The 17,574-nt window shown below is 42.2% G+C and overlaps 1 protein-coding gene across 1 annotated transcript in view; it reads left to right on the plus strand.

Moving 5' to 3' along the window:
- The window catches only part of IPO9 (importin 9), a 130,031-nt gene extending 118,799 nt beyond the window's left edge, over window positions 1–11,232 (plus strand). Inside the window, exons 21-24 of the mRNA XM_044287319.1 lie at window positions 1,639–1,764; window positions 3,786–3,878; window positions 4,921–4,997; window positions 9,246–11,232. Of these exons, the coding sequence (XP_044143254.1) occupies window positions 1,639–1,764; window positions 3,786–3,878; window positions 4,921–4,997; window positions 9,246–9,356 (407 nt within the window). The 3' untranslated portion in view covers window positions 9,357–11,232. The remainder of the gene's footprint in view (window positions 1–1,638; window positions 1,765–3,785; window positions 3,879–4,920; window positions 4,998–9,245) is intronic.
- Window positions 11,233–17,574: the final 6,342 nt, after the last annotated feature.

A 17,574-nucleotide genomic window follows, 5' to 3' on the forward strand; every position in this document is an offset into this window, starting at 1 on the left:
AGATCTATACGATCGACTCCATTTTTCGTTGCTTCATCAAAAAAAAAATTTGAACAAAAAGTGAGCACAGAGTTATACACACTACAAAATTGTATCAATAAAAACTATAGATTACCCCACAAAAAATGATCCCTCTTACAGCTTTGTAGACAGCCATAAAAAAAGCTATGGGGTTCAGAATATAGCAATGCAAAGAAAATTTTAAAATGCAAGAAAAACAAAAAATGTGGCATCACTCTAATCTTAGTGATCTGGAGTATGATAGTAACAGGTCTGTTTTAATGCATGGGGAATGCTGTAAAATGAAATCCATGAAACTGTCAGAATTTTTTCCCTCCCGTTTCACCACTACATTATGTGCAGTATTAAATTGTTTCATTATGAAGTACAAATTATCAGTGAAACAAGATCTCATACAACTATGTAAAAAATTAATATAAATTATGACTCAGAAGGCAGGTAGTAAAAAAAAAAAAAAAAAAAAAAAAAAAAAAAAAAAAACACTAAATGGCAAGAACCTGAAGGGGATGGATTAAAAAAAAAAAAATCCCTGTATATTGTTTGGACCTGCTTGCTGTACTAAAAGACCAAACAGCATTTGGTCAGTATCACCAAACACAATTCATGAGGGGAGTGCTACCGTTACTGACTAGTTGCTGTGTATCAGATTATGTACATAGCAGCCTTCAGTCACTAGTGAAACGGGTGGGGTAGCAGTGCTTCTCTGATGAACAGAGTGCGCTCATGATTAAGTCTACTATATTCTGTGTTCGATGCTATGGAGGTACTGTTTTTGTGTGGAAGCATGTTAGAAAAAGATATAGAACCTCTTTGGTTTATTATGATTAGGGATGAGCCAACTTCATTTTATGAAATTCGTTAACGCTTTGTTTGGTGGTAAAAGGTGAATTGCATTATGGATTCCGTTACCACGGACCATAACGCAATTCTGTGACGGAATGCATAACGTAATCCCTTTAGAAGCACTCATTTATTCATTCCATCATAATAGAAGTCTATGGGCTACATAACGGAAACAGGACGGATTTTTTATGCAGGCCATAGACTTCTATTATGACAGAATAAATAATGGAATGCATCTAAAGACTTTCCGTCATATAATTGCGTTATGGTCTGTGGTAACGGAATCCATAACACAATTCTGCTTTTACCACCAAACGAAGTGCAAACTAGTTTCAAAATATGAAATTCGCTCATCTCAAATTATGATCTATCATTTGGATAGGTCATCAGCATCTGATCGGCGGAGGTCTGACACTCGGGACCCCCGCCGATCAGCTGTTTGAGAAGGCAGCAGCGCTTGCAGTAGTGCGGCGGCCTTCTCATGGTTTCCCTCAGGCCAGTTACATCACTACTATGTCACGTGGCTTGGGTGCAGCTCAGCCCCATTTAAGGGAATGGGGATGAGATTCGCCCAGGCCAGTGAAATTCGTACTGTCACTGGCCTGTGGGAAGCAGCGAGAAAGCCGATCAGATGCTTATGACCTTTCCAAATGATAGATCCTCAGTGAGATAAAGCTACAGAACCCATTTAAAGTGGCAATCATTTTAATGATCAAACCCCAATTAATATCTAATTTTTATTAATCTTAAATTGTTTTACTGTTTTTCTTTAAGACCCTCAACGCTTTACAACCATACCTTTATTGATTAAGATTTACAAATTGATAATTAACGAATTGTCAAGTGTAATTGAAGCCAATGCAACTAGAAATGTAGAAGAGGAATGGGCCCAAGGTAACGGTAAGTTAAAGCATTTTGCTTCTTATATCCAAAGAATAGGCAAAAAAAAAAATTGTACCACCACCACTTTTTTGGGAGACTTGAATATTGTCCTTAATGAATTTATAGTAAAGTAGGACAAATTACAGCCAGTGTCTAGTGTATTAAATCCGCCACCTGAGACTAGCAATACTTTTTTTTTTTTTTGCATGAATGACCATGAAAACCAAATTGTTTACTTGTGAATTAATTTGTAAAACTAAAATGTTATGAGATTGAAGGGTTGGTGTTGCACTAGGACACTTAAATGGACTGTCCACAGTATTTTTAAGGGAAAACTGAGAGGAGCACTTTAACTGACCTTCCCAGCCCCCTCTGATCCTGCACTCCTTCCCCAGACTACAGCCAGTGGCGTAGGTTTTGGCTGCAGTGGTGACATCCTGTATGGCATGCAATTTGGTCTCAAACTAGGCCGACCAATGATAACTAGAGTTACCACGGACCATAACGCAATTCTATGACTGAATTCCTTTAAAGGCATTCCATTATTCATTCCGTCATAATGGAAGTCTATGGGCTGCATAACGGATCCGTCCCGTTTCCGTTATGCAGGGTAGTCCTAATCTCTAATGATGACCTATCTTCAGATTTTTTGGGGAGCCACCACGCTTCCCGTAGCTCTGGGGAGTGCAGTTAGCTCCTTTCAGCTTTTTAGTACAGTGTACATAGTATAGCAGCACAGGCCCATTCACTACAATGGGGCTAATCTGCAACTACGTCATGTGAATGATGTACTGTGAAGTCACATGGCCTAGGTAGAGGCTGCTGCACTCAGTTAGTGCCCAGCCTCTCATAACAGCTGATCAGTGGGGTGTCGGACCCCCACCGATCTGATATTGATGACCTATCCTGAAGATATTACCAGGTAATCTCCAAGTCAGACAGTAGTGTCAAGTGTTGCACCACATTTATCATCCAGCATCAGGGACTGTGATACATTTGGTGCATAGAAGTCTGCCTAAGTTTATGCTATTTACAAGATTACCGTACTTTTCATTTTATAACACGCACCCAATGATAATACACCCCAGATTTTAGAGGCGGAAAATAAGAAAAAAATATTTTTCATCAGGCCCCCATAACTATCAGGACAGGACATCACATCAGACCCCCATATCAGCCCTCCATGTCAGATTTCCACCACGCCTCAGAACAGCCCTTTTCTTTCAGACCCCAATCAGACAGACAAAAAAACTTCTCTTACATCTCCTGTGCTGGGGCTCTGCACCGGGTCCAGCGTCGCACTCTCCTGTTTTCTCCAGCCCGCGCTGCACTGTCACCTGACTGCGTGCAGCGTCAGGTCATAGTGTGCGCACTATGTCCTGACCCTGTACGGGGTCAGGACAGTGGAGCGCGGGCCCTAGCAAGAAGACCAGGGAGGGTGAGTATCGGAAGCGCTTGCAACGCTTCGTCCCCGCACCTAATGCATATTAGTGAGCACTTCCAGAATGCCATAATTGAAGCGCTCACTAGTATTCGCTTTATAAGACTTTTAGGGGAGGAAAGCGTGTCTTATAAAGTGAAAAATACCGTAGTACATTTGCTCCATAATGTTGCAAAACATGAATAAACATTCTGGTTGGGTTTCTAAAAGTCCAGCCCAAGAAGAGCCTGAGATGCACAACTCCTAGAATGAAGGTTATTGTTCATGATTACTAGCACAGCTACTTATTCCTAGCATTATGCTGTCTTCCTCCTCCTATAACCATTTTGTCTTCTTAACCAGAAAGTGTCCGACTCTTTTATTGACCTATGTGTTTGTAAGATTATTATATGGCACTTACTAATCTAGCCTTTGTTAAAATTCTGCACCATTTTCTGTATTTCTTAAGTTATTCCCCCTTGTTTATAAAGTATTTTGTGCTGTCCACACTGAAGTCTTGTCTATAAAATGGCTGCTGGTGGAGGCCAGGCAAATCACCTCTCTGTGGCCAACCGCTTTAATAATGTCTTTACTATGTATTTGTATTTTTTCATTCCAGATGATACCAGTGATATGTGGGAAGATGAGGATGATGATGATGAAGGTTTGGCTGGACAGCTTTTATCCGACATAATTTCTGGCAATAAATATGGTAACCTATTTCTCTAACTGGTTATTTATGATCAAAAAGAATACATATTAGTGATAGTATAGCATCCTATGCCATCAGTATGTGATCGGTGTCCCATTGTGGTCTCAAGAAGCCACTCTTCTGCATTGAGAAGTGATGGTAATAACCGATTGTATAAATACAAGATGATGTATTAAAAAAACTGAATCTTTTTGTGATTCTGCTATATTTCAGGCTGTGTTTGACATGTTAACCCCTTCAGGACCAAGCCAATTCTGACATGTTTTAATGGCACCATATTGTTCCATATAATGTATTGAAAAAGTTTGAAACATTGGGCCAGATTTATCATTACCTCAAGTCAGAATAATGGAGTGAAAAAGTCGAAAATTTTTGCGCAATCGCTAAAACTGTGCAAAAATTAGCTTTTTTTCTGCTCTGCACTATGCTCGCCAGTTTTCTGAAAGTGGGCGTGTTTTCTTATGTAAATTAATCTCTAGACAGATTTACTATTGCAACTATTTAGAAAGTCACCAAAAAATGCACAATTTCACTCCAGTGAGGACCATGCTTATCTTATGCGACTTTTTAATAGAACATGCAAATTTTTCGTAAAGACTGCTTACTGACTGATAAACTGCTACCGTCAAACCACATTTATTAGTCTTAAAGGGCCGATCATAAATCTGACTGTGAAATCTGATGTGAAAGTGGAGTGAGCTGTCAGGTTAATGATAAATCTGGCCCATTGTGTGGCATGTCAACTCCTGTGTCTGGCTACTAAAATGCATGTGCGATTTCAACCTAATAGTACAATAGGGTTGTCATCGTAGATTAAATCTTCCACACTCTACAAATAAAATTATTCTGCTGACTATACCCCAGTCTTCACAGTAATGCTGAAATGTAGGCAGATTATTATAATTTTTTTCATATTGAATGTTTATTTTCTTAATATATTGAATGTAGCAAAGTCACAATCCAGTGTTTCCTGATATATATCCCACGAGCCTTTTTAACAGTTATATGCTGAATTAATGTTGTTTATACGATTGCTCGACAGATGAAGATTATTATGAGGATGATGAAGAGGATGATCCTGATGTACTGAAGGACCCACTATACCAAATTGATCTGCAAGTAAGTGTTGTCCAGTTAGTTACTAACCTTTACACGATAGAGGCCTACAGATTTGTAAATATCCGCAGCAAACTTTTACCTTTTGAATGCCCATTCTGAAGATAACTTTTTTCTTTTATACTTAATTTTTATTTTTTTGCACGACAAGTGTGTTATAATGTGATACCACAATAAAATCATTATTTAGTTTCTGTTATCCCCATAGTGACCACCAATATGCCTTTTTACGTCGGTCACTTAAGGGGCCTTAGACCTTATGCAGCATGGTAAGCTGCTAGAGGGAGCTAACCTCCTCTGCCACTCTGCCATTGGCACCCCACAAATGAGATTGGCCCAAGTCCTGCCTCTAATGTTTCCCATCAGGCTGCATCTCTCTGGCGCAGCCTGCTGGGAAATGTCGGTATTGTTTAGACCATTTTCTATGCCTAAACCAGGCGTAGAAAATGGTAAATTAGATGGGCTTGTCGATCCATACCCTTTTCTAGACCTGGCATGAGTGGGGAAAAGTTATAGATTGCTGTGCAAAGGACCTTTGCACCATAATCTAAGCCATAAATACCCCTAATATAGGCATATTTGTAAATGACCCCCTATGTATTTGGTATTTCTGTAATTGAACTGACCCAGAGAATAAAGTTATATTTATGCCCAAAAATGAATGCCGCAAAACTTGTGTAAAAACTCAGTGGCAGTTTTGCTAATTTTACTATTTTCTCCCCCCTATATCCCTCCTAGAAAGAGTTAAGTTAATCAGTAAGTTATGTGTACCCCAAAATAGCACCACTAAAAACTACAACTTGTCCTGCAAAAAGAAGTCCTCATACGTCTACATAGACGGAAAAATAAAAATAAGTTATAGCTCTTAGAAGGCGACAATAAGAAAGTAAGAGAAAAAACACGCTTGATCATTAATACCTTCAAGACCATTATCATTTTCACTTTTTACCCCCCACAATCTAAGAGCTATTACCTTTTTAACTTTCTTTTCACATAGCCATATGAGGACTTATTTTTTTGTGTTGTATGTTTTAATGGCATCATTTAGCATGTCTTGCATTGGAAAACAGAAAAAAAAAATCTTAGTGGGTTGAAATTGAGAAAAAAATAAAATATCTGCCACGTGTTTTTTTTTATTTTTTTTACATTACGACCTTCACTGTTGCACTAACATCCTTATTCTGCGGGTTAATACAATTACGTACAATGTGTACAGCATTTTATTTTACTACTTAAAAAAAAATATATATATAATTTTTTTAATTATTTGCATCTCCATTTTCTGACAGCCATAGCTTTTTAAAATTTCCATCGACGAAGATGTATAAGGTAGGGTTGTTGCGGGTATTGAAATTTCGATACCCAATCGATACTTTTGCTCTGGTATCGATACGATACCGGGATTTCCATTTTTTCAATACTGGCCTGTGCTGCCGCGCAGTCTAGTATCACAGAACAGCGCGCTCATATCCCCTCAGCAGCACAGGGGAGAAGGAAGCAGTCTCTCCCTCCCCCCTGTGCTGCTGCTGCCACCAATGAGGAGAGAGGGGCAGAGGAGGGGTGGGCGCACTGTGCCACCAATGATGATAGGACCTTTTTTATGGTTTGGACTTCGTTAAGTTAGCAGGACATGTAGAGCGGCGCCCAGGGATCTCCCTGCACCTATTATTATTCCTGGGCTCTACTCCGTTCGCCCGCTGTGCCCCAGTTAGTCTCCTGCGCCATATGCTAATTACTACTATCGGAGCGATGGGGAGGAGACATCAGCTTCTCTAGTGGGCGTTCCTTCTCCCTGGCTGTAGCGCTGTCCAATCGCAGCTCAGAGAGAAGGAACGCCCACTAGAGAAGCGATGTCTCCTCCCCATTGCTCCGATAGTAATTGGCATACGGAGCAGGAGACTGTAACTGGGGCACAGCAGGCGAACGGAGTGGCGCCCTGGAATAATAGTAGGTGCAGGGAGATCCCTGGGCGCCGCTCTACATGTCCTGCTAACTTAACTAAGTCCGAATCCACGAAAGGGTGTCTTTTAACTTTTAATACAAGAGGCGGGCCCCCCCCCCCCTCCAGTATTAGAATCATTGGCGCAGCGCCCTGTCTCCCCCCCCCCCCCCCAGTATTAAAATCAATGGTGGCAGTGGCCAGAGGGTCCCCTCACCTCTTTATTGGTGGTGCAGTGGTAACTTCTGATCAGAGCCCCAACAATGTAATCCTGGGGCTCCGATCAGTTACCATGGCAGCCAGGACGCTTCTGAAGCCCTGGCTGCCATAGTCAGCTCCCTGTTGCTGTGTGTACTATGCACAGGCAGCAGGGAGAGTGTGAAGTCCTATTTACCCTAAAAGAGCTCTATCAGGGTGAATAGGACAAGGGATGAAAAAAATCCCTGGTTCTAGCCCCTGAGGGGGGGGAAATCGTTATTAAGTAAAAAAATAAAAATAATATTAAGTATAAATTTACATATGTGATATTTTTATTTATATATTTTATATCGCCATGTCCGAAAAGTCCAAACTATTAAAATAGAAAAAAATCTATGCGGTGAACGCCGGACAAGCGGCAGTGTTCTGTTTGGCGAGTTGTGTGCGGGCTTGATTTTTGTGGGACGACTTTTGATCGCTTGTTAAAAATTTTTTCGGTGGAGACGGAATAAATTTGTAATTCTGTTTTGTTAGTTTTTTTTTTTTTTTTTAAACCGTGGGGCATGGCTAACATGATAGTTGTGTAGTAAGAGTTGTTACGGACTCTAGTACTCTGCAATACCAAACATGTGGGGGAGGCTTTTTATTTTCCCCCACATGCCTTCGGCACTCAAGCTGTTGTGAAACTACAATTCCCAGCATGCTCCATTCATTTCTATGTCTGTAAAGAATAAATCATGGCAACTGGACGTACTGTAGATTTCTTGAAAATGTTTCACTCGTTCTTCCAACAAGCTCTCTCAATTCTGAGTGACTGTACAAGAATTCTCTAGGAATACATTCCCAGAGAGTTATTGTACAGTCGCTCAGAATTGAGAAAGCTTGTTAAAAGAACGAGTGAAAAGTTTTCAAGAAATCTACAGTACGTCCAGTTGCCTTGATTTATTCTTTAGATATACCATGACCTGGATAAATGAGAACCTACAGAGGCATTCATTTCTATGGGAGTTCTGCTAAGAGCAGAGCAACTATGCATGCTGGGAGTTGTAGTTTCACGAGTGCCGGAGGTTGTGTACACCTGCTTTAGAGAATTGCATTTTTATGTCTGTGCTATACTGACATTGACCAGCAGGCTGCCCCAGAGAGGCACAGCCTGCTGGAAAACTCTCTAGGGAGGCTTGGGGTCTATACCAGGCCCCAGCCTTTAAACACATCGGAGACAGAGGGATTCTGCTCCCTCTGACACCTCTTACATGCAATGGGCGCCTTTGCCTGCAACATGTAAAGGGATAATAAAATAAGCCCGGAGCGGCATGCCTGCTGGTCTGGGCTGTTAGAGCAGGAGCGTGGCATTCATGTGAGAGCTGGGCCACCTTAAAAAGGTGTACTGGTGGTCACTAAGGGGTTAAGAAAGGTTTAGTTGAATTTTTAGGGCAGTTCACACTGAATATATGGTGCTGATTTTGGTGTGTTTCTGCCCTAAAATCGGCTTCGTATCCGCTCCAAACCTCCTCAAAACAGCCTCCCATTCATTTCAGTAAGAAGCAGCATCTGACAATTAAATAACAATGCTTATGAAAACGGGTAGAATTCTGGTCCCTCACTCCCCTTCCCTTTAAGGTCGGTACATGGACCATGTCCATTTTGTGGACTGCAAACCACAGATCTGCAAAACAGACACCACCTGTGCGCATCGTGGTGTGGACCCATTGACTTCAATGGATCCGTGGGATTCTGGGTTGGTGCCGCATATTGCAGTTCACGGAAGTCAGTGGATCTGCACTGCATTGTACATAGCCGGTGTCCATATTTTGTGGATCCATGATTTGCTGTGTGGAGAATGCATGCAGTCGTGTGAGTGGACACTAACTTGCATCCTCTCTCATTCCCTGGTTGAACTTGATAGACTTCTATCATTTTTTAACTGTACTAGCTATGTAATCTGCTCAGCTCTTCCTGCTCTTTAGCAGGCTACCAATAATAGACTGCATTTTTAAGGTGACTGGTTTGCATTAATGTTGAGACTGTAGATATTTACACCATGACTGCTAGGGGCATCGTTTTCTATGTTAATCATTCTCCTTTTTTTTTTTTTTCCTGCTCTTACTTTTTAGACATACCTGACAGAATTTCTGCAACAGTTTGCCCAGCAACCTTGTTACTCTGCTTTCTCTAATCTTTTGAATGACAATGAACGTCGAATCCTTCAGTCAATTGGTATATGAGAGATCAGCATTCAGCAAATGAGAAATCCCAATCAAGCACTTACTGCCAGGCCCGATTGCTGGTTGTACAAGCTGAGAAACTGACCCACTCTGTTTCGAGGGGTGGAACCCTGTAGATGTCGTCTATTTTTTATTTTTGTTTCAGATTTGGAGAGACTCCTATATTGCCATAAACATAAAACAGATAATAGGGTTATTGTGGCAAACTGAGTGGTAAGAAGTGCGGCAGTGAGTAGCTGTAGTCTCAACTCTCTCATGAATTGTACAGTGTGACATTAAACTGAGGTCACTGGTAACCAGCAACACAGTCCACAACATTTAGCACTATGGTTCTAGTACGTCTCCAGTCGGTAATACATTTTTCTACCATAGTAATATTTGAAAAGTACATGGTGCCTTTTACTATAATGCATAGTATTAATAATGTAAAAGGGCGAAATGCTGTTGAGTGGCAAGTCAACTTCTGTCCTTTGGGTCTAGTCACCTGCTCTCAGGCTGGAAAGTGTGGTAAGGGGAAGGGGCAAACCACAGTAGCCAGGTCTTTTTGTGCTGCTATAGAATAATGTACTGTCTGTAAGAGCGCAGTAAGAAAATCAGGTCACTGAGGATTTAGTTGGATCCTTTGGTTTTCTCTTTGTTATAGATTTCTTAAAATATTTGCAAAAAGGATCCATATTTCTGAAGGTTTTTAAACCAGTCTGAGCAGTGAAATATGTTATACTAATTATCCCCAATTTAAGGACTTGCTAAATAGCAACCGAGAAACGGCAAAGGCACTTCATGAAGGAGGTACTCTTTAATCATGTGCCGGTATATGCATATCAGTTTACAAACAAATCAGTGAATCTGAAGACATTTGATGTGTTTTCTCCTACGTCCGTCAAGAAAAATAAAATATATAAATAATTTATATCATGTAAGGTCTCAGACATATTCTGTAATATTAACAAAGACATGTCTAGGTGTTTGCCAAGCAAAACGTATATTTGGAACAGTGTTACATAGGCTGATGAAATGAACAGCCTGTGACAGGTAAACTACTTTGATTATTGATTAATTTCCATTCCACTGTAGCTATGTTAAAAGAACTCCCACCCAAAAATTTTCTCTGACCTGCTAGAAAGGTACATGATATAACCTGTAGCGACTAATTTTCTTACCAGTGACTGTCTTTGTGAGTTATCCTCTCCCTTCTGCTTCTCAGCTGTGTCATGTGACCAGCAATCAGGCTCCAAATAACACAGCATCTTGTGTGTGGACAGGAAGTCAGTTTCTCTATGTATTCGTATGGGAGCCTCGGTCTCATAGGAGTTAATAGAGACATAACTGGCTTCCTGTCCTGTCAGTTGGAGATCAGAGAGTTGGTCAAATGACACAAATACAGTCACTGACGAGAAGATCACATTCACTACAGCTTACACTATGTACCTTTCTAGCAGGGCACAGAATAAAATGTTTACCAACTGAATTGAAGTTGTTTTTTTTGTTTTTTTTTTGTATTTCCCCTGCACAAAAATGTTAATCGGTAAGTCTACTTTCACAATGGCGTTTTGGCTTTCCGTTTCTGAGATCAGTCATGGGCTCTCACAAGTGGTCCAAACGGATCAGTTTTGCCCTAATGCATTCTGAATGGAAAAGGGTCTGCTCAGAATGCATCGGTTCACTCTCCATTCCACTCTGGAGGCGGACACCAAAATGCTGTCTGCAGCATTTTGCTGTCTGCTTGACAAAATGTTGCCAAACAGATCTGCCCTGACACACAATGTAAGTCAATAGGGACGGCTCCGTTTTCTGACACAATAGAAAACTGATCCGTCCTCCATTGATTTTCAATGGTGTTCAAAACTGATCCGTCATGTCTATAGAAGACATAACCGGATTCTTTCATGACGGATGCATGCGGTTGTATTATTGTAACTGAAGTGTTTTTGCAGATCCATGATGGATCCACTAGTGTGAAAGTAGCCTTAGTCCCATGTAACCCCAAATGGTACCAATGAAAACTACATCCCATCCCACACAAAGCAAGCTACATATGGTTATGTCTGTGAAGGTTCTCATTTATCCAGGTCATGGTATATATCTGTAAAGAGTAATTCAAGGCAACTGGACAAACTGTAGATTTCTTGAAAACGTTTCACTCATTCTTCCAACGAGCTTTCTCAATTCTGAGTGATTGTACAAAAATTCTGGGAATAAATATGTAACTGAATCCACATCTGGTAATTATACCCAGCATTGGGTCAAAGGTGTTGATTCCATTATCCTACTTGGAGTCAGTAGGTGATAAACTTCCCAGAAAAAGGTGTCAAGACAGCATTGTATGTGGCAGACAATAGATGTCTAACCCCCCCCCCCCCCCCCCTAGCTTCTCCAAGCTTGAATAGAGGTTGGGGGGGGGGGGGTAGACATCTATTGTCTGCCACAAACAATGCTGTCTTGACACCTTTTTCTGGGAAGTCTTTATCACCTACTGACTCCAATTAGGATAATGGATTCAACACCTATGACCCAATGCTGGGTATAATCACTCAGAATTGAGAAAGCTCGTTGGAAGAACGAGTGAAACGTTTTAAAGAAATCTACAGTACGTCCAGTTGCCTTGAATTATTCTTTACAGATATACATATGGTTATATTAGCTGACAGACACATTTGTAGGTTAAGGCTATTGGAACGTGGCGATATATAAAAAAAAAAATACATTTATTACCAGATGTACGCCATGCAACAAAAATCTGCTCGCTACAGTTTTATGGGAATCTCATCCCTAGTGCTCATATACATGACCTTTTAAAAACAGCAGAACAATGAATTCTCTCAACCCCTTCCCCCTATATGCATGTAGTAGGGTCTTGGTAACTAAACAATTGTTGCATTTAAAGAGCTATACCTGTATTTTTTATTTTATTTTTTTAAACGTAACTGTATGAAGGCTTGTTTTTTGCAGGACAAGTTGCAGTTTTTTAATGGCACCACTTTGTGTTACAAAACTTAAGCTGTAAATTTTGAGACATTCACTTTGTGGCATTAATAACATGATAACTTTATACTCTGGATCAGTACGATTACAGCTATACAAAACTTTTATTAATAATAACTGGGGTTTATCATTTTATTTTTTGGCTCCCCTTCATTAAGCTTGCAACTATCGCATTGATAACTTCCCTACTGAGCCAGTACTGCGCAGTTAGGCCAGGCCTGGATCACATGCATAGTGTAGGGCACGTGACCCAGGAAGTTCCGGGAGCCCAATTATAGTGGTTATAAGCCACAAGAAGGGGCAGCCCTTGGTTTTCTGCCACTTGTAACATATAGGACATTTACATTTAGAAAGGCAACTAATGCTAATTTCTGTTTCATTTTCCCTGGAATATACTAGCATTAACAAAATTATACAAAAATATCTTCCCATTCTATATCGGGAGGCTGAATATTCCAGGGTGTTAGGACATGGATGTAGATATGTTTCTAAATTAAAGCACCCATATTAACTACTTTGCCACCTAGTCTTTTTCCTAGTACTCATGTTCACATTGCTACATGGCACAGGCATCTGGGATCATTTAAATGTGGTTACAAAATACATACCTATTGTGACATTATGGAACCAAATAAAATTATACATCATCTGTAATACCAGTCATGTTTATTTAATTTGGTGTAAATCGTGCTGGATATGTACTACAGACAGCTTAAATGTTAGGGATAGGAGACACCTGTCAGACATCTTGAGGCTATTCACTTTACAGAGAAGCATGGAGGAAATATTTCTGGTTTAACTTGTGTCGGTAGTGAAAGAGTTAAAGGGGTTTCTCGCCCATATTCATTGGGGGACACAGGAACAGAGGGTATAGCTATGTCCTCTAGGAGGCCTTGACACTAGGTAGAAGCTGTTAGCCCCTCCCCTGGCAGCTATACCCCCTCCAGCCTGGAGAGAGAGCTTCAGTTTTTTCTAGTGTCAATAGGAGGCAAGACCTCTGACCGCAGGGTAGCTCCTTGAAGATTTTTTTTTTCTTTTTCAGTGGGAAACAGTGGTCACCTTTTTTTCCTATTCTCCCGGGGGAGCATGCCAGCGTTGGCCCACCACACTGCCTCCTCCCCCACAAGAAGAGAAGGTGGACCAGGGCAGCATCGCTCCCCTGCATCCCGCCAGTGGGTCTCACCCATCCAATTCCCTCTTCCAGTGTCCTGCCACTACGGTGCCAGTAACTGAAAGGGGTGACCCTGCTGGAGAAGAGGAAGGGTGACGATGGCGGCATGACAGATAAGTAATACCTGCTCCTGTCCTTCGACCTCCCCCCCCCAACAGGGTGGGGTGCCGCCTCTTCTAGGACTTCTGTCGGACCCATGTCTCCGACACTTGAGCACTCGAGATTGTATCACACAGGGTTTCTGTGAAAGCCGGAACATTCCCCTACTTAGTTTTTCTCTCCCCACGGTCCTGTCCTTTTTAGATCAGGGTTGGACTTTGGTCTGGCCCTTAGTTCTTTGAGGGGTCCAGTGTCGGCGCTTTCTATCCTTTTCCAGTGCCCTCTGGGGCCTGTAAGTACCTTCCTTCAGGGAGTGGCACATATGGTTCCTCCTTTACCGCCTTGGGATCTGAATTTAGTCCTCTCAGCGCTCCAGGCTTCCCCCTTTGAGCCCTTGAGCGAGATTTCACTCAGACTCCTGTCCTGGAAGGTAGTTTACCTTGTAGCTAAAACAGCCATCAGACGGGTGTCCGAGTTGGCAGCGCTCTCTTGCAGAGAACCCTTCCTGGTTCTTCATAAGGATAAAGCTGTTCTCCGGCCTGTTCCTTCCTTTCTCCCGAAGGTGGTCATTGACTTCCATATCAACAAGGAAATTGTCCTTCCCTCACTGTGTCCCTCTTCTGCACACCCTAAGGAAAGGGAGTTACACAATTTGGATGTTGTCAGGGCTCTGAAGATTTATTTAGCAGCCTCCGGTCCCTTCCGGTGCACGGACTCCCTTTTTGTAATTCCGGGGGGTCCTCGCAAGGGATTGGCAGCCTCAAAGATGGCAATCACATGTTGGATTCGGGCTGCAATTGTGGAGGCATACCGCACCCGGGCAAAGTTCTACCCTTAGATGTCACGGCTCATGGGCTCAGAGAAATCCCTCTTCTGCTGGGCAGTTGTGTAAGGCAGCTACTTGATCCTCCTTACACACATTCACAAAATTTCATCAGGTGCATACTTATACAGCGGCGGAAACTGTGGCAGTTTCTTAGATGCCTGCAGGGACACTTGCTTCCATGGGGTTGTGTTTTTTTCTGTGGACTGCTTTTGGACGTCCCATGGTTCCTATGTCCCCCAATGAATATGGGCGGGAAAATGAGTTTTTTGTAAAACTTTCCAGTAAAATCTCTCTCGCTCTTCATTGGGGGACACAGCACCCACCCACTATTGTTGTTCGGCCACAGTTGTGGTGGTTGCTGGTTAGAACCCCGTTGGGTCCTTGGCATGGTTAGTGTTCCACGTTTTTTCATTTGTTGGCTTGCTTCTCCTACTGCTTGTGCACAAACTCAAGCTCTCTCTTCAGGCTGGAGGGGGTATAGCTGCCAGGGGAGGGGATAACAGCTGCTACCTAGTGTCAACGCCTTCTAGAGGACATAGCTATACCCACGGTTCCTGTGTCCCCTAATGAAGAGCGAGAGAGAATTTTACTGGTAAGTTTTACAAAAATCTCATTTTCCCCATCTCAGACAATAGGGGCATATTGCTAGGATATGCCCCCATTGTCTGACAGGTGTGGGTCCCTAAATGGAGCCCTGAAAGTTGCAGAGAGCACATGCGCAGCTTCCCTCTATTTCTATGGGGCCACCAAAAATAGCTGAGCGCTGGCTCAGCTATCTCCGTCGTGGCTATAGAAGTAAATGGGAGTGGTGGCCGGTCATGCGTGGTTTGGGGAGAGTGCTTGGTGGTGGCCGGACCGGAGTCCTCCAGCCAATACTTTAGCCTGCTCCATTCTTGATGTAGGTGTGTCTCCCAGCAGTGGGACCCACATCTATTGGACAATCCTTGCTATATGCCCCCATTGTCTCAGATGAGACAACGCCTTTAATCCGCTAGTAAGGGGTAGGAATCTAAAACAAAACGTTTAACAGGTTTTTTGGCTTTGTGAGACACAAGAACTCCCAAAGGATTAAATTGTAAACAAGATTTGGTTTTTGATTGTAACAGGGATCAGCAACCTTCTGCAGTTTCATAATCTTCAAAAATATAACTATGTATGAATGTCAATCAGTCCATCCACCCCTCTCTAGCTCACCCTCCATACAGATCGATACAGGTGACTGTGTATAATTATTGGCATACATAGACATGTATTGCAGATATCTAAAGTACAATATCAAAATATATGGAGCTAATATGAGAGGTAATAGAATAAAAGGTGGAGAGGAAGAGGGCAATGCTTGTGTTGTTTCAAGTGCATCTCTGAAACAACACAGGCACTTTTTATTTTCCAGTAGAGGACAGTCCTGGAGACAGAGGATCACTAAAGGGAAGATGGGATAGCTGGAGAATTGTTTGGCACACTGACGGGCTGCAGCTCCTCCCAGGGAAGACTGGAAATGAAAGGAGGTGTGGCTTGCTGATGACTGACAGCTGAAACCTACCAGAAGGGAGTAGCGCCAAGCTGAGCTTACAGATACCTGGTGAGCGCAGGGGCAAAATGTAAACAGGAAATGGCCCACAACAATGTACATATAGTGAAAGCATATGCTGCTGACATCTAATTTTAAGACCTTTTTAAAGTCTTCCTAAACTTTTATCCAGTTTTTTTAAAACTCTTACAAATGTCCTAAAAATAATTTTGTAACTGATTTTTGTTTTACTAGCAAAACATAGTGCTTTTTACTACAGCCGTATATGCAGTGTATATATTCGGACTTCTACAGTACAAGCTGCAGTGAGCACCATACTGGCAGGAGCATCGATGTGAGTGCCAGGCTTTAGAGAGGAGTGGGCAGACAGAAGTTCTCGCTTCCATAAGGAGTTCTCTGCTTATGTCTAATTAAAGAATGCAGTGAAAATACATGCTTTTCACCCTTCAAGCCGACTCCATAGCAGCATGTACAGCTTTTAACCATTCCTTAGTATCCGCAGACTAAAATAAATATTTTTATATTTCGAGTCCTCATTCGATGAGTCATCAGATTCCAAAAAAGATACTTGGAAATCAGAGGAAGAGGTGGGAGTAGATCTTCTTTCTGTGTTTAGAAGTAGACCAAACATATGAGAAATATTCCACCACAGCCGCGTGAATCTTTTAACAAACGAGACCCTTCATTTCTTCTCTCAAAGAAGGAACTTCCTCTATGGACTTTTTACAAATCTTTGAAGCATACTTTTCAGGTCTTTAACTCAACGAATGCCACATCTAATAGTATGCAGCTTTTGTGCCAGTTAAGGTCTGCTGGACGTGTCACTGTAAATCAGCTAGAGAGAGAACATGTGCAGAAAAAAGTCCATTAAGACGGAGCTTTCCTACTTGCAGCTAGCTTCCAGGGGGCAACTTTCACCTTTGAAGTTGGCCCCAGTATTTCCACGACTGCACTTAATGTACCTGAGATGTCAGAGGGGCCTTGCCTACAGCATACAGGCAGCATGTGAGCCGCTCCACCTTAGGACACCTGCTGACATTGCTTGCCAAAGTCAAGACACTCAGGTAGCGGGATCTGGCAAACAGACGGGAGGGATGCCCTGAGTGTTCAGTTTCCGCTAATGCAGGCATGTCCAAACTGCGGCCCTCCAGCTGTTGCAAAACTACAACTCCCAGCATGCATGGATAGCTTACAGCTATTAGGGCATGCTGGGAGTTGTAGTTTTGCACCAGCTGGAGGGCCGCAGTTTGGACATGCCTTCCCACACCTCCACTGGTGCAGGCTCCATAAACAGACTTAAACCTCATTCACACGTCTGTTTCACGGATGTGTGCTGTATGTGTTGTCCATGGAGAGCACACGTCCCCATTCATTTTAATGTGTATATTCACACATCACTGATTTGAGCACGGACGTGTGAATGAGGCTTTACTTGCACAAGGTAAAGCCTGGATGACAGCACCTTCTGCCATACAATGATGCTTCTCTCTCCATCTGTCACCTGAGAAGATCAAACTGCCTGATCTGTGGCATGAGAGCCGTGGCAGCTGAAGGCATGTGTTGGTCCCATATTCATATGTGGGTGCATTGCAGGAAAAAAAAATATGTT

The sequence above is a fragment of the Bufo gargarizans genome, chromosome 3, assembly GCF_014858855.1.
Source record: "Bufo gargarizans isolate SCDJY-AF-19 chromosome 3, ASM1485885v1, whole genome shotgun sequence".
NCBI classification, from domain to species: domain Eukaryota; kingdom Metazoa; phylum Chordata; class Amphibia; order Anura; family Bufonidae; genus Bufo; species Bufo gargarizans.